Raw genomic sequence first — 23,168 nt, forward strand, 5'->3', positions numbered from 1 at the left:
TTAATTGTGTGTGTGTGTGTGTGTGTGTGTATCACACAGAACATCCCAAACCATCTCATTCGACTATACACCCACTTCCCAAATAGCACCCTCCCTCCTCCCATTTTTCTGGTCTTTTTAAGACAGGGTCTCCCTGTAGCCCCAGCTGGCCTGAAACTCATTATGTAGACCAGGCTGGCCTTGAACGCAGAGATCTGCCGGCCTCTGCCTCCCAAGGGCTAGGGATTAAAGGTTTGTGTGCCACCACACCCGGCTGGATTTTTTTTTACTTTTATGGTCAAAAAATAAAGCAAAGGTAACATAACAACTCAGTCAATATAAAGACATTCAAAGCAACAACTGAAGAAAATTAATATTAACTGAAAGTTTTTGAAATGAATCTTTTTCTCTCAAATAACTTCCTGAATAGTAGATATTTATCACATACCAATTTAACTGCTTCCTGGGCAGCTTCCTTTCCACAGAAGGTGATAAATGCGTACCCTCTGTTCTGACCAGACAGTGGATCCATCATGAGACGGAGATCCCAAATAGGACCAGCCTTCTCAAAAAGAGGCACCAACTCATCCTCATATAAGTCTCTTGGGATTTTACCTACAAAGACCTGAAACAAAACCTCCTGTCAGAATCCAGCATAAGCATTTAATTTGTGAGCCACAGAGACAGTCTTCCAACCCTTGCATAAGAGTAAAGTGAGAGAAGTTAATGGTAGAATGAGGACAATTTGAATCCCGCAGTTGATTCAGAGGGAACCCAAACATCTATTATAAGCTTGAGACCATCAACAAAAAGAAAGTCTATACTGAAAAAATGGACACTGGTCAAGTGTACAAAAACTGGACTAAAAGCTTTAAATTTTTATAATTTGTCTTTTCCTCATTAAAACAAGAAAAGTACAGGGTGGGGTGGCACAAACCTTTAATCTCAGCACTCAGGAGGCAGGTGGATCTGAGTTGGAGCCTGGCGCCTAGGTCCTAGCCAACCTGCCAAAACTACATAAGACAACCCTTCTCAAAAAAAAAATCTGCCTTCATGGAAATATGACATATAATTGTTTTAAAGAACAGAAATTTAAGCTGGGTGTGGTGGCGCAAGTCTTTAATCCCAGCACTTGGGAGGCAGAGGCAGCAGATCTCTCTGAATTCAAGGCCATGCTGGTCTACATAGAGAGCTCCAGGTCAGCTGAGGCTTACAGGGAGACCCTGTCACAAAGAGACCAAAAAAATAGGAAGAAATTTAATGAAAGATTGACATGACTTTCACTAAGTTTTCTCAACTTTAAAATCTTTATTTAAGAAGCAACTCAGGGGCTAGAGAGATAGAGATGGTTAAGAACACTGGCTGTTCTTACAGAAGACCGGGGTTCAGTTCCCAGCACCCACATGGCAGCTAACAACCATTTGTAACTCCAGTTCCAGGAGATCTGATACCTTCTTCTGACCTCCATGGGCACTGTATGACACGGGTACACTTACATATATGCAGGCAATACACTCATAAAATAATTTTTTTTTAAAAAAAGAGGGGATTTCCAAAGAAGTAAATTTGAGCTAAGACCTAAGAATGAAAACTAGGCAAAAATCTGATGAAAAAGCATTCTAAGTTGAGGGAATAATTTTAAAAATCTGTGAAAAGGGACACACTTAACATATTAAGAACAAAAAAGCAGACCAATGCTGGAACTGTTGATTTCAGTGAGAGTGGTGGGCAGACAGAAAAGAAGAGCCAAATTAAGTTAAACCACAGTATGAGTTTAAGTTTCCTCCCAGATTGTGTTAGGAAGCCATCAGAGCGCTTTGGGCAGAAAAATGAGGTGTGACTTAACATTCTAAGAGAAACATACTGACAACTGGGTAAAAAAACAAAGTATATGACCATTCAGGTTAACAGGGCAATCTAGGCAAGATATGACAGTAGCTTAACATAGTAGTGATAGCTGTAAGTAGTAAGAATGTGAGAAATGATGGCCATTAAGCTATACTGGATTCAAATCTACATTTTTAAAAATATTTTTATGTGGGTGTTAGCCTGAATGTGTGTAAGTGCACCCATGTTGTGTAATGCCCAAGGAGGTTAGAAAATGGCATCGGATACCCTAGAACTAGAGTTACAGATAGTTGTTAGCAGCCATGTGGGTGCTGGGAATGGAATCAGGATCCTCTGCAAGAGCAGCCAGAACTCTTTAATGGCTGAGCCATCTCTCTAGCCCCAAATCTACATTTTTTAGATATCTTAAGCAAGTTTCTTAATTAATGAGTCAATTTCCTCATCTGCAAATAGCATTTAGCAAGAAGGTTCAACCTTGAAGACAGCAGAGTCCATATCATGGTCTTTTTGTTCTTTTTTTTTTTTTTTTTTTTTGAGATAGGGTCTCACATACCTCAGGCTGGCCTTAAACAAACTATGCAGTCAAAGATGAGCTTAAACTCCTGATCCTCCTGCCTCCACTGTCTAAGTGCCAGGATTACATGTATGTGTCATCATACCCACCAACTATGTTTTCTTTTTTTTGAGACAGTCTCATGTTTATCAGGGCTGGTCCCCAACTTTGTATATAGAAGAGGATGACTCTGAACCTCTGACACTCCTGCCTCCACTTCCCTAGTGATGTGATTAAAGTATAAAAACAGTTTGCTTTATGTGGTACTGGGGATGGGACCTAAGGCTTCATACATGTAACACTCCAACAACTGAACTACCTTCTTAGCCTATAATCCATTTGGAGAAGCAGCAGGTACTAGGAATTGAACCTACCATGAACACATGGTAGGGAAGTGCCCTACCACTGAGCTATATCCCTGTATAACCAATGTTTAGAACATTTTTGTATGTTTATATGTATTTGTGAATTTCAAAATTGTAGCAATGTGTGTGGGAGGCTGGAGGTACAGCTAAGGGTAAAGACTTCAGTCTAACCCCCAGCACCAAGGGGGGGTTAGATCATGAAAGTAAATTTTGCTCTATGTTTCTACTATTATAATAAAATGGTATTTAAGCTTTCAACATTCATAATTTCTTCCTACAAATATATACACGCAAAGAAACAGCCCCTATATATAACACATAGCTGGGTCAATTATTTATATTACCTCTGTAACACTTATGCCTTTATTTTCAGAACTAAACAAGTTTACTTCAGTAAGCTAAACTAAAATGAAAAAAAGTGTTTTTCAAGAAAAATAATTCAAGAATTGGTAATCAATCACAGAAGATTTTTAACAAAAACAATTTATACTCGATAATAAAAATCCAGCTTGTGCTGAGCATAGCAGCTCAAACCTATGAGCCTAGCACTTGGGAGACTGAGGCAGGAAGACCACAAATTCAAGGCCAACCTGGGCTACAATGAGAACTTGTCTCAAAAAGAAAACAAACAAAAAAACAATACCGCCTAACTTGCAGCTTTTCCATACAAATACTACTTTTGTTTAGAATGCCAAGAGACAGAGATCAATAAAGCTCCCAGTATTATAGGCACTGGGGTCCATGAAGACATAGATCACACTGTGGGACTGGCTCAGTGGTTAAGAGCATTTCCTGCTCAATCATGAAGACCAGAGTTTGGATCCCAGCACCCACATACGACAAATGCCTGTGACTCCAGTTCAAGGGACTGAACATCTTTTTCTGGTCTCCACAGGCCCCCGCACACATACGTGAACAAACATCCACAGAAACATATACACATAAACACAATACAAAAAATTTTTTAAAAAAATAGACCACACTGAGCCAGGCATGGCGGTACATGCCTTTATTTCCAGCACTTGGGAGGCAGAGGCAGGCAGATCTCTGTGAGTTCAAGGCCAGCCTGGTGTACATAGCAAGTTCCAGGACAGCTGGGGCTACAGGGAGACCCTGTCTCAAAAAGACCAAAAAAAAATTTTATTATTTTTATGTTATGTCTACATGTTTTGCCTGTATGCATGTAAATGCACCATGTTGCCTCTCAGAGGCCAAAAGAGGGTGTCAGATCCACTGGAACTGGAGTTACAGAGAGTTGTTAGCCACCATGTGAGTGCTAAGAACCAAACCCAGGTCCTCTGGAAGAACAGTAAGTGTTCTTAACCTGAGTCATCTCTCAAGCCCCATTATGTAGGGTGTTTGGGGTAGGGGCTACATAGACCTGGTTGGCCTCAATCTCACCAAAACCATCTGCCTCCCGAGTACTGGGATTACAGATATAAGCCATCATAGCTGGCTCTAGCCTATTTTTCTCACCATATATTTTGAGACAGGGTCATGCAAAATTAAATTGCCCAGGCAAGCTTTGAGCTTGAGATTCTCCAGCCTTAGCAAGTAGCTCAGATTATAGTCTGAGCTATCAGACCCAGATGGACCACATTTCTGTATTGCTCAATGACAGAAGTGCTCACCCTGGGTTTGATCTCACTACCAAAAAAATAAAATATTTTATATACTTAACACTTATGTCAATTTCAAAGGGTTCATGGCAGAACAACAACATTAAAGATGAAGAATCAGGGAATGGAGAGATGCCTCAGTGGTTAAGAACACTGGCTGCTCTTGCAGAGAACCTGGGTTGATTACTAGCACCCACATGGCAGCTAACCACCATCCATAATTCCAGTTCCGGGGGATCCGACGCCTTCTTCTATCCTCCTCAAGCACTGCTCAACACAGGTGCACTTACATGAAGGCAATACACTCATAGATATAAAATTAAAAAAATAAAATATTTTTTTGAGGCAGAGGCTGGCAGATCTCTGTGAATTCAAGGCCAGCCTGTTCTATACAGCGAGTTCCAGGCCAGCTGGGACTACAGGAACACCCTGCCTCAAAAAGACCAAAAAAATTAATAGTCACAAACTGTAGATGGTTCCAATATCATTAAGTACAAAAATGTTTAGAGTGCTTATCCATTATAAACAATAACAATCTTTGCTTTGGGTCACCTAAAAACTAAATTTTAGACTTTTTTTTTTTTTTTTGAGACAGGGTCTCCTTGCAGCCCCAGCTGTCCTGAAACTCACTGTGTAGACCAGGCTGGCCTCGAACTCACAAAGATCCACCTGCCTCTGCCTCCCGAGTGCTGGGATTAAAGGCATGCGCCACCACGACCGGCTTAAATTTTAGCTTTTTAAAAAAAAAAAATTATGGGGCTGGAGAGATGGCTCAGAGGCTGAGAGCACTGACTGCTCTTAGGACCCAGGTTCGATTCCCTACATGGCAGCTATGAACCGTCCTTAACTCCAGTTTCAGGGGAATCCGAAGCCCTCTTCTGACTTCCGAGGCACTGCACGACATGGGTACACTCACATGCATGCAGGCAATACACTCCTACACATAAAATAAAAATAAAATATTTTTTTAAAAAATTATGTATTTTTCCTGCGTGTATGTAAGTGCACCCATGTCATGTAATGTCCAGAGATCAGAAGAGGGTATCAGATACTCTGGAACTAGAGTTACAGGTGGTTGTTAGCTGTCATGTAGATGCTGGCAACCAAACCCAGGTCCTCTGGCAAGAGTGGCCAATGCTCTTAACCACTGAACCATCTCGCCAGCCCTATGTTTTAGTTTTTATGAACATATAATTTTAATAGTCTTAAGATCTCACTGCTTCATTCATTCATTCATTCATTCATTCGTTCATTCATTTTGGTCTTTTTGAAACAGGGTCTCCCAGCAGCCCCAGCTGTCCTGGAACTTACTATGTAGACCAGGCTGGCCTCGAACTCACAGAAATCCACCTGCCTCTGTGTCCTGTGTGCTGGGACTAAAGGTGTGGACAACCATGCCCTGCTTCACTGCTTCTTTTAAAGTTATTCAAATGGCTTTCTTTTTTGAGACAGGGTCTGTCTCATTACCTAGCCTTGGCTGGGCTTGAACTCAAGAGATCTACCTGCCTCTGCCTCACAAGTATTGGGATTAAAAGCATGTGCCACCACACTGGGTTTGAAGTTATTCAAATGGGAGTCTGAAATTCCTCTTTTTTAAAATATATATATATATTTATTTTTATTTTATGAGTATGAGCATATTGCCTGCTTCTGACCCACGGAGTCAGAAGAGAGCACTGGAGCCCCTGGAAATGGAGTTATGGATGGGGTTATTAGTCACAATGTGGATCCTCTCCAAGAGCAGCCAGTGCTCTAAGCGCTGAGCCATCTCTCCAGCCCCAGATTCTTATAACTCTTAATAGACCACCTAAACCTTAAACTCTAATAGCTATCTAACAATAATACCCCCTAAATAATGACCATCAGTATTTGACTCTCACCTAAGTAGTTATCATTTTGTTTTCCTTCATCAAGTTGTTTAAAATATTGTTTGATGCTGAGCTGTCAAAGGCTCATGCTCACAACCAAGAAACTCCTACAACCTGGGCATGATGGCATGTGCCTGTATTTTCAGCTGTTGGGAGGTAGAGCCATAGCTACTTGGCAAGTTCAAATCTAGCCTGGGCTACATGAGATCCTGTCTCCAGGGCCAGCAAGATGCCACAGAGAGTAAAAGCACATGCAATACAAGCCTGATGACCTATGTTCAATCAGAAAAAGTCCCTGCTGTAACTAAAAAAGGTTACTTTCTGTCACCTAGCTTTCTCCATTTAAAGAATCAGAGCATGCTACAATAAAAGCAAGCACATGGGTCGGCTGGAGACGTAGCTCAGTTACTAAAGTGCAGGTACCTACATGCAGGAAGCCCTGGCTCAGACCCTCAGCACTGTATAAATCCCAAGTAGTGGAGTACACCTGTAACCCCAGCACTCAGCAAGTGTAAGCAGGAAGATTAGAAGATGAACTCCATTACATTCGAGTTGTAGCCAGCCTGAGCTACAAGGGACCCCATCTCAAAAAGGGCAGGGGGGAGTATAGAGAACAGAGCTCATTCTTCGTTCAAGTGTGACCGATACACTCTCTTTTTTGTGATTCCACATCCTGTGTAATTCCCTCCCATTAATAACATCTCTCATTAAATAGTAAGGGCATTTTATGTGATGAGGGAAGAGCAAAATGGGAAAACACAGTTTAAAAAAAGTACTGACACTACAAAACAAAACCGAGTCAAGCATGACAGCTTACAACTGTTAACCCCGACACTCAGAAAGCAGAGGCAGAATTGGCAAGCCTGGTCTGCATACTGTGTTTTAGGCCAGACAGTTACACATGCAACTGCCTTAAAAAAAAAAAAAAAAAGCTGGGCACAGTGGCACACACCTTTTAATTCCAGCACTTAGGAAGCAGAGGCAGGCAGATCTCTGTAAGATCAAGGCCAGCCTGGGTTACACAGCAAGTTCCAAGCCGGCTGGGTCTACAGCGAGACCCTGTCTCAAAAAAACGAAAATAAGCAAATAAATAAATAAACAGTAAAAATAAAACACAAGCTAGATATGGTGACGTATGCTCACAACTGCAACACTCAAGAAGGAAGGAGGATTTCAAGCTCAAGACCAGTTTGGGCTACATACTAAGATACCATCTCAAATAAAAGGTCTGGGTTTAGAACTAAAGCACAGTGGCAGAACACATGCTTAGCATATATGAGGCCCTAAACGCAATCCCCAGCACCAAAAATACAAAATTAAAAACAGAAAAAACAAGCGCTTCTCTCATATAACCCCAGCAATGGTTATTACTAGCAACCATTTTAGAAACAAGTTCAAAGAACTGTTTTCTGCATTCCTTTTCTTTAGAAGGTATTAAGAGTATCTAGAGAGGCCAGGCATTGGTGGCCTAGCACTCGGGAGGCAGAGGCAGGCAGATCTCTGTGAGTTCAAGGCCAGCCTGGTCTACATAGTGAGTTCCAAGCCAGCTAAGGCTACAGGGAGATCCTGTCTCAAAAAAGACAAAAAAAAAAAAAAAAAATATCTATACAAAGATTATCCTTGCTAATAATGGCCACAGATACACAGATACTCCCAATATAACAATAGCCACACTTTGAAAGGAATCAAGTACTCTACTGCATTGTACAATAGATGATATAGTTAATAACTTGGAAAGATTTTTGGCAAACAGCTAAAGAACACTTACCTCTGTTCCAATTCCAGGTTGAACACCAGAGTACACATTGTCTGGTGGAGGACCACCATACTTCCTCTGTCCTGTGGTTACATCCAGAGTATAACCAGTCCTCTCAAGCAAGGCCTAAAGATAATTATACATCTGTTTATACTTGAAAACATAGACACAGACACACATGAATCAGTGTACTAATATTTTCTAAAAGGTACTCCAACATCTCAGAAAATGTATTTTCCAGTTAAATTCAAAAAAAGGAAGGTGAAACCAGGTATGGTTTCATAAGCCTTTAATCCCAGCCCTTAGGAAGCAGAGGCAGGCAGATCTCTGAGATGAGGCCAGCCTGGTCTATATATTGAGTTCCACACCAGCTTTGAGGGGAAGAGAGGAACTCCAAGGAGACCCTATCTCAAAAAAAAATCCCAAAAGTTGGGGGGGATGAAAATATAGCTCAACTGGTAAAGTGCTTTGCTAGGCAGAGGAGCCCTGGGTTCTACTTCCAAACCACATAAAACGAGGCATGGTGACTCAGGTCTGTGATGCTGGCACAAGGGAGATAAAGGCAGGAGAATGAGAAGTTTAAGGTTATCCACAATTATATAGCAAGTCCCAAGCCAGCCTGGACAGCCTGGCTACATGAGGTCAGTCTCAAAACAACAACAAAAAGTGAAGTAATCCCAGCACTCCAGAGATGTAGGAAGGAGATTTCAGAGCTCAAAGCCTGTCACAGCTGGTTGTGGTGGCACAGGTCTTTAGTCCCAGCACTTGGGAGGCAGAGGCAGGCAGATCTCTGAATTCAAGGACAGCCCGGTCTACATAGTGAGTTCTAGGCCAGCTGGGGCTACAGGGAGACCCTGCCACAAAAAGACACCCCCCCCAAAAAAAACTACAAGTTGTATTTCCTATCTATCCATCTATACAAACACCTTCAACATTAAATAACATTTCAAATTAAATCTGGGTTAGACCTGAGTGGTAGAACACTTGCTTTTAGAAGGTGTGAGGCCAGGTTAAGATTCCCTAGAGCTGGGGGAAAGAGGATAGCTCTGTAACAATAGCCATTCAACTAGGAATTAGGTTGATGGGTTCAGTAAAAAGCCCTCTATTTACCTTTCAAAGCAGTTTACCTAAGCAAGCAATGATGGTAACAATTGGGAGTTACATAGTGCAGACCACATACAAGGCACTACTCTAAGTGCTTTGCATATGTTAATTCATTTAATCCTCACAACTCCAGGAGACTGGCACAACCATTACCATATTATAAATTGTTGGAAGGGAAAATTCAGAAGGAGGAAAGTAGTTATCTAATAATACCTCTCTTGCCAAGAGAAAAAGTTTCCAGGGATGATAGCTCATGCCTTTAATTCTAGCACTTGGAAGGCTGAGTCAGGATTACTGTGATCTTGGGGCTAGCCTGGACTACATAGTAAGTACAGGCCTGCCTGAAGACAGAGTCAGATCCTGTCTCAAAAACAAAAACAGCAACAATGCTTATAAAAATAAAAGTAAACCAAGCCCAGCTTGGTGGCACAGGCCTTTAATCCCAGCACAGAGCAAGGGGGAGCTCTGTGAGATCAGAGGGCCCTATACTGAGGGCCCTATAATGTAGCTGTGGCTACAGAAGACCCTGTCTCAAACAAAACAAAACAACAAGAACACAAAACCAAGAGATCTTACTGGACTAATTCAAGAAACTTTCATCAGAAGCATCAATAAATATCACTCTGACAGAAGAGCAAAGATTAAGGAAAAGCACAAATTAAGGCTTTTCAAACACTGCCAACTACCCATGTCAGGTTTTTACCTTTATCTTTGCTTCATCAGGCCCCTTTGTAGATTCTTGCACTTTGCTGCCCTGTTTCTCTCTTTGCCTGTAGGTCTTCATAACTCCACATAAAAATGCACTTTTGTTCTAAAACAAGCATTCAATAAAGAATCACCAGGAATCTTTGAAGAGTCAAATACATAATTAAATTTGTAACACCAAAATTTTAACATAATTATTCATTCCATTCATTCAACAAGTATTGATTTTCTTAAGAGGTTAGTTACTATGTGCCAGAGGCTGGAGCAGACAGCTTATTAAGACAGGGCCTCAGGATGCTTACCATCTATAATGAAAAAAAAACAGAGTCGTGCATTTGCTAATATTAATTCAATCTGGACTATCTTCTCCATCTTTCTCACATAGCTAATAGCTATAAGTATTCCTCCCAAGAAAATAAGAGCAGATAACCCAAAATGTTTTTTTTTAAACCTGAGCAACTCAAACATTTAAAAGCTTAATAGTAACAATAATAATCAAACCATGGCTTTTAGTTTTTGAAATAACTTACTATACAAAATGCTGGGGGAAGATTGCTTTGTACCTGCACTTCTGAAACTCTTTGCCACATTACATCTTTTCTCCCTCAAACTATTTTTTCCAAGAAGAGATAGTCACAAACAGAAAAGACCACTTCTCCACAGGGGGGAAAGTACAGTCATAGTAAAACTGCTTCAGATCATTAACTGCTCAAAGGCATTTGTAATGAAATGACCTTACCTGAACATGTGATAAGTCACTTTCCTTGAACTGTTGTAGTACAGACAGAGCTCCTTCTTCATTAAATTCCCTGAGAGCATCAATTGCTCTTTCATCAAGATCGACATAAGCTACCAACCCTAAAAATTAAGTTGAAAAGGGTAACATTATAGCAATAAAAGAGGTAAGCTAGGCTGTCTTACTGAGGTCTGCTAAGAACTGTTATACTTAACACTATCTCTAACAAACTACATGTTCATTTAACTACAGGCATATACATAGCTATACAAACACTTATATAGCAGGCTCAAGGAGAAATATGAAAATAAGAGATAAACTATCAACATCTATAAACATGAATTTTAATTCATAAAAATAATTTTAATGGAAAGATCCTAAAACTCATTTCCAACTCCCCAAACAGCGTTAAGTTTTGAAAGTCTTATGTACATACTGTACTAAAGATTAAGCATTCATTTAGCAAATTCTGGTTTAGAGTGGTAAGAATACACTGTATTTCTCAAGGATAAACGGTCAAGTTGTAGGCTGATACAATTGTTTACTATAGAAAAGGAGGGGAAAATACGAGGGCCAATTTTACTTAATTCTTTCCACTCAAAAAGTGTCAAAGGCTTTCCTCCTTAGCACCAAAAATAAGCAAATGCATTGATCTGAGCATCTACTTTGCTGCAGTCAGAATGTGGAAAGGCAGAACTTTAATCTCTTCTACAAATGCAAATGCAGCTTGCTAAATCAATTCTAAGAGCTGTATTTTAAGCATTCTTTTTTTTTTTTTCCTGAAGCAACAAGCTGAGACTTCAAAGATGCTGTGGCATTCACAACACTGTCAATAAAGACCATCTCGTTCAAATGGCGTAAGAGCACTATGGGCTTACAAGTCAATTATAAGAAATGCATGTGCTGTACTGTACATACGCAGTATACTTAACAACACATACAACATCTACTACACTTAAAATAAAATTTCTTAATCCTGCTAAGTTTGTGTTATATTTATCTCTTCGCATATGAGGAAGCTAGTTCAGAATTGGTCCCATGTAAAAATGGAAATATTTGACAGAGTAAAACCCTCAAGTCCTTATGAACCAACACTAAAAGTGATTCCATTTTGGTAAAGCCAAAAAGAACTTTATTTCATACAATAAATTGTAAATAAATGCAATGCTACTTGCAAAGGTACTTTGTTAAAAAACGTCATGACATGTTTTAAAAGCTCAAAATGAGCATGCCTAAGTGAATGAATTTCCTTACTTGAATATTTCACACCACCACCCAAAGCCACAACTCAGGACAATCATCAATCCATTCTGTCAATCCAATCCTACATCCAAATCATCCACCTCTTAGCAGTAACAGAACACTCTCCAGGGGCGCATCTCTAAGCACATCACTGCCAGTTCTCTATGGCAGAATGTCACAAAAAAGTTCCTGAGGACTGGTTTTCAAATGGGACCATCACCTAGGAGTCATTTTTATAAGCCATTTTAGTGTCTAAAATTAAACCTCAGCTGCCCAGATTTAAAGTATTTTTAAGGACAAAAAGAAAAAAAAAAAAGCACAGCTATTTGTCTACTGAATTTAAGACACATTTCTAAGTGAAACAATTCAGTTCTCTCTCCGAATCTGGACAGGCACACAAACACAGAGGAAGAAAAGTTCCATCTATGGCCCCAAAGGAGTAGGACACATTTATTTACGAACAACGGTCCCTAAGGGTAAATATTTCTCTCCCTCTTTAAAACATCAAACCGCTTACAACCGACTATATTAAGATGTTCAAATTTGCCTAAGCACTTAACCATGGGACTTATACATTTAAGGGGAAAAAAAAAAAAAAGACAGCTGTTACAAACCAAACACTTCCAGATTACCGAGAGATGTGGATTTATCTATTAGAAATTAGAGAGGGCCACAAACTCTCAAGGAATCTGACATATGTCATCACTTGAGATGGTAGTCTAACTATTCCTCTTACGCCACCTAATCAGCCCTAAGCTGATTTAACAATCACTTTGTAAAAGCTAAAAGTAGAAAAGTAAAAGCAAAATGATGACTGATTTAGGTTAAGGTAAAAATGCAAAATTTGGTATGCTGAAACATACATTTTAATTGGTAGTAAATCTAAGACAATTGATGTACCATTCTTAAACAACTCAAACTGCATATTCAACACTAAGAAGGCTTCAAAATAATGAAATAAGAATATCAAAGTCAAACCCAATATGCCCTCAATGAAGGGAAAGTAATATTCAGCTCTACACAGATCAGAAACAGTAAGCATTATTTAACCTTTAAAAAAATCTATAAAATTCAACGTGGTTTGCCCTCACTTTCATAACCAGTCAGAAACAAGAAATGTATATTATACCTGTCTGAAATATTTCATCAAGTCTTTCTGCCACCTTCTGTGGGAGGCCTGCCTCTATCAGTGTCTTGTAGTGTTCTGTGTGAGTTACACTGGAAGTATCCATTGGTTCTTCCTCTTCTTTTAACTGTACCGCATTACCATTCACCTGATTAGCCATTTTATTATGCTGCTGGAAAAAATTCAGGAGCTATATTACATTAAGCCAGAAATAACTAGTTTGAAATGCAAGATTTATCTAAACTAATTTGTACACATGCTGCTAATAAACACTATCCAGAATAGTATCTTAAGCCTTTTGTGAGTATCTGACCTAAATTTGCAATAATAATTCTGTGAAACTACAGAAAATGTACATGGAAGTATTAGTCCTTAAGGAACTTCATGTACACTATATTAAAGGGCTTGAATTTATTAATGACATAAATGTTGATTAACAAAAGCAGCTGTTGTGTTCTGGTGAGCAGTTCAACAAACCACCACAAAATCCTAAAAACCCCTCAGCTCTCAATTATAGATTTTTAAAGTTTGGTAAAAACAAAATGAAGACCCACACATCACTTAATCAAGGTTTAAGGACTTTCAAATTGTCCTAGCTCTGCTTTAAAAACAACATAGGTGTGAGATCAGTCCATATTGTATCTACTTCAACATACTGGTGGCCTCTCCATCTCACTTAAACAGGGGAAAAAAAAAAAAAACACAGCTTTCACATTAATTTTCGTTCTAAGATTAATTTGCTATTCCCATTCACAGATTTAAAAGAAAAAATGACCAAGTTTAAAAGCTAAGCCATTGTTTTAAGCCTATATAAAAGCTACAATTGAGGCTGCTTCTTTTAAAAAAGAATCTTGAGTACGTGTTGAATTTTTCATATCAGTGAAATAAAGTTGCAAAAGCATATTGAGGAATGGACTGCTTCCAAATAAGTTCACAAACACTACCTAATTCGAATAAACCTCAGTCAGACTTCTCAGATTAACCTACCAAAATCATTTTGTATGTTCAGCCTGTATATAATGCTGAAATGGATCGATTCCCTGAAGAGAGTAACTCACAAAACCATACAAGGCCAGTCTCTATGCTAACTCAAAGTCAGGGAATTTAAGTGCATTTGTCTGTGGTAAAATTATAATGTGATGAAGATAACTGGCGGCAGAATAAAGACCATCACAGCACACACTGAAATAAAAGATGAAGGTGGATCTCAAGAAAACGCCTGCTTTCCTTGAAGAAACTCAAACGATACCTAGCCAGCAATGTAAAGAAACTACAAATCTCCTAAAAAGCTCAGACAACATAAAATAACCACACTTCCAGATTACTTACAAACACCGTGAAAATGCACCAGGTGCAGTTTTTGACTTGAAACAACTTCTCACTTGAAAATCCACTGATACTAAGTCGAAGTTCACAAAAGGAGGAGGAAAAGGGCAAGGAGATAACAGTGAGAAAGGAAAAGTGGAAAGTGTTACTCTGAAAAAGAGCATGACTTCTCATGATCACAGAACATTAGACTCCCTAGACCTCGAATAGTCTACACAGACGCAGACTGCAGTTCATCGTTGGTTGGACAAGCGGCTCTCAAAGCAAGCCTCAGATTCTGATGAACTAGCAAAAACCGAAACATTCAAAACTGGCACAAGAAACTACTATTCCGTGAGATGAACGGATTTACTCATTGAGAGAACCTAATTCTAGAAAGATGCATTCTAAAATCAAACTCTTTGTGAACATACACTTGTTTTTCCCATGCTCTCCGCCCCCAAACACTACAGTAAGATCACCAGAACTCCAAGTTCTTGACATCACAAGACCTTCACAGCACTGCACCTTCGAATACTATTAGTTACAGAAGAGGCAAATTAACCAGTTAATGAACATCTGGCAAGGTGTTTTTTTCAGAATATATGCGTGAAGCAAAAATGACAAGTTGTGTATTAAGCACAAGATAGAAATTTGACTATCACCAATTTATTGCCAAAGCTCTACAAGTTGATAGTGAAATTGTTAAATTTTTTTCCAAATTTTTGTCAACTTTTTAACCAAAAAAAAAAAGAATTAGACTCCAGAAAATAAAACCTTCAGATCAAGGAAAAACCTCTCTTCTAGCCGAATACAAAAGTGCTCATTTAAAAGACTTTTATATTATGAGACCATTTAAAACTCATGTCAATTCAACACGATGCCACACAGCCAAACCATATTTCTGGATGCAGCAAATATACTAAGGTGACAGGAATCCTTTGACCTAAACATTTTTGAAAATAAATGTATAGCCATTTCAAGTAAGATTTAAAAGTGGCCGCTGGGAGATTTGGGAAGTCAGTACTAGCTCCTCCCTGACTTTTGGTGAACATCTCTAAGACTTCATGTTGTAAGAAAAGGGCTTTAAAAGCACCAACGGAAACTAACGGTTATCTCTTGGCTCAGGAGTCAAGCCCTTATCACTGCGACTGACTCATGACACAAATTCAGCCTCTGAAGGACAAAAAAAAAAAAAAAAAAAAAAAAAAAAATTAAAATTTTTACAAGGTAATGTGAAAAGGATTGAACCTTCAAGAACCCCATTGGCTTTTCAAAGTCTTTAAATTTTGGCCACGCGGTGTGGGAAAAAAAAGAATCGCTTTTCCAATCTGCAGCGCGTAGGACATTCTCAGAATTACCTAGCTCAGACGCCGCTCCACACCTAAGTGTCACGACCTCTAGTAGTCATTTTTTCCTTCAAATCTCGGCTCGTAGCATGCACGATGGGGACCGGGAGGGACCTCGTCCTCTCCGCTTTGGCTCCCACCAAAGTTTGCTCTCCGCTCGGGCAACCTCGAGATTTGTACCCCGCCCTCTGGCCACCCCACCCCTTCGGGCGCGACCCGGTTCTCAGCACATCCCGCTGCCGGCCGGACGATCCCGGAGCCAGGCCTGACCGCGGACGCGGGAGAAGCGCTGGGGCCGAAGGGACGGCCGAGACCGGAGCCGGAGCCGGGCCGCACGAAGCGGCAGGCGGAGGCGGGAACAACACCGCGGGACCCCGAAAGCCGCGCGGAGGACCGAGGACCCCGAGGGTCGGAGGAGGCCGAGCGAGGCAGAGGGGGTGCCGCGGCGGGACTCAGGCCCACGGCTGTGCTGCCGGTCCCGGACGAAGCCGCCCCCGGCCCATCCCCACCCCCACCCGCAGGCCTTGGAGCGAAAAAAGCCAAACTGGAGGCCGGGACGCCGAGCCTGAGTCGGGCCGAGGATCAGGAGGTGGGGGAGGGCTCCAGGCCCCTCCCCTCACGGACCGGCGCTAGACTCACCAGGGCAGAGCGGGGGGCCGGCGGCCGGGCCCGTGAGAATCACCGCGAGGTGCTTTGAAAACGACTAGAAATGGCGCGCGCGCCACCCCCTCCCCCCCGTCATGGACAGAGACGCGATCCCGGCAGCACGCGGGGTTTCCCGGAACTGCTTCCAGGGACTCCCAGCCGCCAAGCAATCACCTCACCAGGAGGTGTGACAGACAGATCAGCGGACCAATGAGAGAGAAGCAAAGCGGCCCACGCCGGTCGACTGCGACAGCCAATCGGTGCGGCCGTCGGCTGAGCCAATGAAGGTGCTCAGCGCCCCTGGCTGCGGCGCCTCCGGGGCGGGGGCAGGCACACAAAGGGGTCTGTTGGTGGGAGCTCGGGGTAGTGGCTAGGCTTCGGGACACCAGGTCCTGCGTGTCCGAGGCTCCTCCCTCTTCGTCTACCACGGATTGGAGGCTGAAAATCTAGGCCTCGCGCCGCGTGGCCGCCTCCCGAGCCCCGCCCCCTAGGGTGCGCGCCGGCAGGGCTCCGCCATGGCGTGGCTATGGGCCGCAGGGGTCGCCGGCCCCAGTCCCAGTTGACTCCTGGCCGGCGTGCGTTCGTCCCAGACACACCCTTCTCCGCTAGATCCTGTTAGAACACGATTTAAGAATGATTCGTTTTCCTGGAGAATTTTCTGTAGAACATCATCTCTTGGAACCATCGAAAAACTGCCCGTATCCCTCCCTGGCTGCTTTCCACGCTGTGATAGAAGTCGCTGGAGGAGGCATCATCGGAGCCTATCAAGTAGACAGGGCACCTAGGTCCACGAGTGAAAACCATACAGGGCGAAAGGTTCGTGCCCAAAGGACACTATATTCCTGTTATTCCTAAACCTGTCCCAAACCCAACAACCATCTGACGCCCCAGAGTGGAGGTCAAAAGGTTTGTTCCCAAATGCGCTTTTGAGGATCGTTAAGTTTCTCAAAATGTATAAACCAAAATTTAATTATTGTTAATCCGCTAGAGAGTTTGTGTCCGAAAAAGCAGGTGTTGGAAACTTGATCCCAGATGCAGCAGTTTTGGGAGGTGGGGCCTAATGGGAGGTGTTGCAGTCACCAGGAATCCACCCTCAAAGGATTAATTCTGGTGATAGAAAGGCTTCATGCTGTGAGTTTGATGTCTGGTTCGCTCGCTTGCTCTCTTTTGCCCTTCCACTGTGGGATGACATAGCAAGAAGGCCCTTATTCCGCTTGCCCTTCAATCTTTGACTTCCCACCTTCCAGAATTGTAAGGATTTAAACCCTGTTCTAAGGCCGGAGAGATGGCTCTGCGGTTAAGAGCACTGGCTGCTGTTTCAGAGGACCTAGATTGGATTCCCAGCACTCACAGGCGACTAACGACCTTCTGTAAGTCCAGTTCCAGGAAAATCTGACGCTCTCTTCTGACTTCTGCCTATGCCGGTAAGTGCACCTGACACACACAGGTGCACTTACATACATACAGGCAATACGCTCATACACATAAAATAAAAATAATAAATAAACCCTGTTCTGGAGACCAGGGAGAAGGCTCAATGGGTAAGAAAGCTGTTCAAATCTCCAGCACACAAGTGAAAAGCCTGCTGTGCCCACATGCACCTGAATACCAAAGCGCTAATGGGGATCGAGACAGAATTGCTGAAGCTTGCTCCCAACTAATTTCCAGGTTCACTGAAATACCCTGTCTCAAGAGAATAAGGCAGTCGGACATGATGTTACATGCCTTTAATTCCAGCACTCAGGAGGTAGAGGCAGGTGGATCTCTGTGAGTTCAAGGCCAGCCTGGTCTACATAGCGAGTTCCAGGCCAGCTGAGGCTACAGGGAGACCCTGTCTCAAAAAGATTTTTAAAAATTATATATATATATATAAAGAATAGGGCAAAAAATGGAAAAGTGGTACACATCAAGTCCTCTGGCCTCCGTTGGCACCCCCTTACACATACACAAATAAGTAAATAAATTCCTGTAGAAATTTCCCCATCTCTGGAGCTGCAGAGATGGCTCAGTGGTTAAGTGCTCTTCCAAAGGACCTGGGTTCAATTCCCAGCACCCTTATCTAGGCAGCTCACAGCAGCCTGTAACTCCAGCAATGCATTCACATACTACATAGACACACACATATACATGTAATTTAGAACAAAAGTTTACAAAAAAAAATGCCTCATCTCAAATATTCTGTCATAGAAGTGCTAAGCATTTTAAGACACCCACTAGGTATGTGAAACTTAAAATGCTTAGAGCTGAGGATGTAGCTCAGTGTTAGAGTACGCACAAAGGGCTCTAAGTTCAGACATCAGCTCAACTCAAAAGAAACAAGACAGCTCAGTTGTTAAGAGTGTATACTGCTCTGGGCAGAATACCTCAGTTCAAATTCCCAGCACACATAACTGCTGACTCACACCCTGTAACTCCAGGGGGATTCTATGCCTCTGGCCTCAAAAGGCATGGACACTCAGGTGTACATACCCCCATGCAGACACACACACATAAACATAATTTAAAATAATTTTTAAAAAGATGGGCTGGCAGATCTCTGTGAGTTCAAGGCCAGCCTGGTCTACATAGTGAGTTCCAGGACAGCTGGGGCTACAGGGGGACCCTGTCTCAAAAATACCGAAAAAAAAAAAAAAAAAAAAAAGATGGGCTGGAAAGCTAGGTGTGGTGGTGCACGCCTGTAGTCCCAGCACTTGGGAGACAGAGGCAGGGGGGGCTCTGTGAGGTCAAAGCACGAAAGGGCCACATAGCACGGTCCAGGGCAGCTGGGGCCCCCGGGCAACACCCCCTCCAAAAAAAAAAAAAAAAAAAAAAAAACGTGGGCTGGAGAGCTGGCTCAGCAGTTTTAAGAACACTGGTTGTTCTTGGCAAAAGACCTGGGTTCAAATCCCAGCACCCACATGGCAGCTAACAACTGTCCAAAACTCCAGTTCCAGGGGATCCAGTGGCCTCTTCTGTCCTCCACAGGCATTGTATGGACACAGGTGCACTTACCTACATGCAGGCAATACACTCATATACATTGTGCTGGATAGCTTTAGTGTCAACTTGACACACCTGGGTTCAGGGAGCCTCAATTGGGGAACTGACTTCATTGGACTGGCCTGTGGCCATGTGCATGGGATACCTTCTTGATTGTTGAGTGATGTGGAAGGGCCCAGCCCACTGTGGGTGGTGCCATCCCTGGACAGGTGGGCCTGTGTTGCATAAGAAAGGCTGAGCAGGGGCCAGGGGAGCAAGCCACTAAGCAGCGTTCCTCCATGGCCTGTGCTCAAGCCTCCAGGTTCTTGTCCTGAGACTCCTGATGGACTCTTGTCCTTGGGCTCCCTGGTGTACTGTGACCTGGGAGATGTAAGATAAAATAAACCCTTTCCTACCCAATTTGGTGTTGGAGTGATTTGTCACAGCAATAGAGAAACTAAGTAAGACACACATAAAATAAAAATAATAAAATATAAAAAAAGAAAAAAAGTACTGGATCTTGAAATTTTAAAAAAATGAAAGAATGAATATAAATTTAGGAACAGAGCCAGCCCTTCCTAGAGGACATGGTAAAAGTGAGGGACCCTGAAATGTAAATGTTATTATCACATTTATGTGCCTGTAATGCAAAGGAATTAACCTTTTTTGTGCCATTTAGAATTCACTAAAAGCTTTGGGTCATGGGGCTGGAGAGATGGCTTAGCCGTTAAGAGCACTGACTGCTCTTGCAGAGGACCTGCACCCACATGGCAGCTATGAACCGTCCTCAACTCCAGTTCCAGGGGAATCTGAAGCCCTCTTCTGACTGCCACGGCATTGCACGACACAGGTGCACTCACATACATGCAGACAATACACTCATACACATAAAATAAATATTTTTTAAAAAACTTTGGGTCTTTGCTTAGTTTTCAAACATTAAATGAAATATATGCTACCCATGGGACTGGAGAGCTGCCTCAGCAGTTAAGAACACTGACTGTTCTTGCAGAAGACCCGGGTTCGAGTCCCAGCACCCACATGACAGCTAACAACTGTCTGAAACTCCAGTTCCAGGGGATCCTACAGCCTCTTCTGTCTTCCTCCAGCATTGCACGACACGGGTGCACTTACCTACATGAAGGCAATACATGCATACACATAAAATAATAAAATATTTTTTAAAAAGAAAAGAAATATCTGCCACCCAAAAAGCCCTATTTTATTGGAAAGCAATTAGAAAATTCATTTTAAAAACAAATTCTAGCCGGGCGTGGTGGCGCACGCATTTAATCCCAGCACTTGGGAGGCAGAGGCAGGTGGATCTCTGTGAGTCCAAGGCCAGCCTGGTCTACACAGTGAGTTCCAGGACAGCTGGGGCTACAGGGAGACCCTGTCTCAAAAAGACCAAAAAAAAAAAAAATTATAGGCCAGGTGTGGTGGCACACTCCTTTTATCCCAACACTCGGGAAGACAAAGGCAGGTGGATCTCTGTAAATTCAAGGCCAGTACTGCCTACATGGAAAATTCTAGGTCAGCCAGGGCTACACAGGGAATCACATCATCCAGCTTGGCAGCAAGCAACTTACCCACTTGACCCATCTTGCTGGCCCTATTTTCTTTATTAACACATTAAATATCAAGAGTTTGCAGGTCTAATAACTATGAAAATCTTAAAGATCTGGTAGGGTATGTAGATGAATGTTGGAGCACTTCCTATCCAAGTCCTGAGTTTGATGCCCAACACTGAAAAAAAGAAATTGTGAGATGATGTTTCAAGAAATCCATAACTATATTTGGTATGAAAAGGGTAAATTTCTGGGACTGAAGAGGTGGTTCAGTGGTTAAGAGTACTTGCTGCTTTTCAAAAGGATCCAAGTTCAAGTCTCAGCACCCACATCAGGTGGCTCACAAGATCTGTAACTCCAGCTCCATGGGATCTTACAGCCTCTTCTGACCTCCACAGACACGTGCACACACATAGCATATACTCAGACACATACACATAAATTTTTAAAAATCGAATCTAAAAGAGAGAGTAAAGGGTAGATTTCTAATAGAGACCAGGTCAAAGGTGTGGCTTACTCTGTAGTTTGTGGTCTTTATTCACAATGAAAAAAAATGCTAAATTTCAGTTGGACATTAGTGAAAACATCCAAGTTGAAGGACCCCTGAATTCTACTCAGATTCCTTTGAAATCCATTGACCATAAGATAAGAACTTCTATGGTGGGGCTGGAGAGATGGCTCAGCAGTTAAGAACACTGGCTGTTCTTGCAGAAGACCTGAGTTTGAATCCCAGAACCCACATAACAGCTAACAACCATCTGTAACTCCAGTTCCAGGGGATCCAACAGTCTCTTCTGTCCTCCTCAGGCATTGCATGACATGGGTGCACTTACCTACATGCAGGCAATTCATACATACACAAAATAAAAATAAATATTTAAAAAAAGAACTTCTATGGTAAGCCAGGTACAGTAACATGTAGCTGTAATTCCAGCACTCAAAAAGTTGAGGCAGGAGGATTGCAAATTCAAAGGCAACCTGAGCAGTGTGGGAGAAGTAGGGAGACACTGTTCAAAACAAAAACAACAGAGTCAAGCGTGGTGGCACAAGCCTTTAATCCCAGCACTCAAGAGGCAAAAACAGATGGATCTCTGTGAGTTCAAAGCTAGCCTCATCTACCCAGCAAGTTCCAGGCCAGCTGGGACTACAGAGAGACCCTGTCTCAAAAAAGAACAAAATAATAATAATAAAATAATAGTAATAATAATTAAAAAATAAATTGTAGCCAGATGTGGTGGTGCATGCCTTTAGTCCCAGCACTCGGGAGGCAGAGGCAGGCAGATCTCTGTGAGTTCAAGACCGGCCTGGTGTGCATAGTGAGTTCCAGGACATCTGGGGCTACAGGGAGACAAAAAAAAATAATAATTTTTTTAAATGACAAAAAATATCAAGGAAGAGATGTAGAGAGGAGAAGAGAGTTAAATAATGAAGTGCAGTTGGGTCTTTCTACAACCCCTGTTATAGACCATGTCTGTAGTTTGAGCTGGCATGTCAATTAATAAGCTTTTGTTTCTTAGGACAATTACAGGGCACCTGAATATTCAGATTAAACTTTAATATTTACTATTCACAACCTGAATAGAGAATCTTTTATTTTTTGTCTTTTTGAAGCAGGGTCTCCCTGTAGCCCCAGCTGTCCTGAAACTATGTACACCAGGCTGGCCTTGAAGTCATAGAGATCCACCTGCCTCTGCCTCCCAAGTGCTGGGACTACAGGCGTGCGCCACCACACCTAGCTCTGAATAGAGAATCTTTAAAATTCCAACCCTTCTTACAAGATGCTCACATTAATCTTTGTCTTGCTTGTTCCTGTCGAGATGCTAGCAGACTCCAAACAAGACTACATCCACTTAGCCCCCTCCACAATGCCTTTATGTGCCACAGATAGGGATAAATCATCATCCAAAGGCAGGACTGGGGATGCAGCACAGTGGCAGAGTTGATGCTTGACACAAGCAAGGCTTTGGATTCAATCTGTAGCATCACTAGCTAAAAAAACAAGGCAAAATGAGGAAAAAGCAGAGAAACGAAGAAATGCAAAGGGTGAATCACTCGTGTATAGAATGTTAACAGAAAAGATATCAACAACCTGACTTGGCCAAAATTTAGTGGCCACAAATCTTCCATGCAGTTACCATTGGAAAATTCTCTGTAAGTTTAAGGCTAGCCTGGGGCTACAAGGAGATCCTGTCTCAAAAAGGCCAATAATATGGAAAATGCCATCCTATGATTCATATGGAAGCACAAAAGACCTCGGGTAGCCAAAGCAACCCTGAGCACTAAGAGCAATGCTGGGGGGATTACTATACCAGATTTTAAGCTGTATTACAGAGCTATAATCATAAAAACAACATGGTACTGGCACAAAAATAGACCCATACATCAATGGAACAAAATTGAAGACCCAAATATGAGTACATGCAATTTCAGCCACCTGATATT

The 23,168-nt window shown here is 42.1% G+C and overlaps 1 protein-coding gene across 7 annotated transcripts in view; it reads right to left on the reverse strand.

The window, feature by feature from the left end:
• Nucleotides 1-16,426, reverse strand: part of Hnrnpr (heterogeneous nuclear ribonucleoprotein R) — a 31,085-nt gene extending 14,659 nt beyond the window's left edge. Inside the window, exons 1-6 of one of the 7 annotated variants that reach the window (XM_008848579.3) lie at nucleotides 16,195-16,426; nucleotides 12,905-13,070; nucleotides 10,537-10,655; nucleotides 9,796-9,903; nucleotides 8,001-8,114; nucleotides 542-604 (exon numbers count right to left, since the gene is read on the reverse strand). In XM_008848579.3, coding sequence (XP_008846801.1) covers nucleotides 542-604; nucleotides 8,001-8,114; nucleotides 9,796-9,903; nucleotides 10,537-10,655; nucleotides 12,905-13,061 — 561 coding nt within the window. In that variant the 5' untranslated portion in view covers nucleotides 13,062-13,070; nucleotides 16,195-16,426. Of the gene's footprint in view, nucleotides 1-427; nucleotides 605-8,000; nucleotides 8,115-9,795; nucleotides 9,904-10,536; nucleotides 10,656-12,904; nucleotides 13,074-16,194 lie in introns of all 7 variants that reach the window. The other 6 variants (XM_017802054.2, XM_017802055.2, XM_008848581.3 and 3 more) reach the window with 6 other exon arrangements.
• Between the last annotated feature and the right edge of the window lie 6,742 nt (nucleotides 16,427-23,168).

This window comes from Nannospalax galili, unplaced genomic scaffold (assembly GCF_000622305.1).
Source record: "Nannospalax galili isolate Female #2095 unplaced genomic scaffold, S.galili_v1.0 scaffold184, whole genome shotgun sequence".
NCBI classification, from domain to species: domain Eukaryota; kingdom Metazoa; phylum Chordata; class Mammalia; order Rodentia; family Spalacidae; genus Nannospalax; species Nannospalax galili.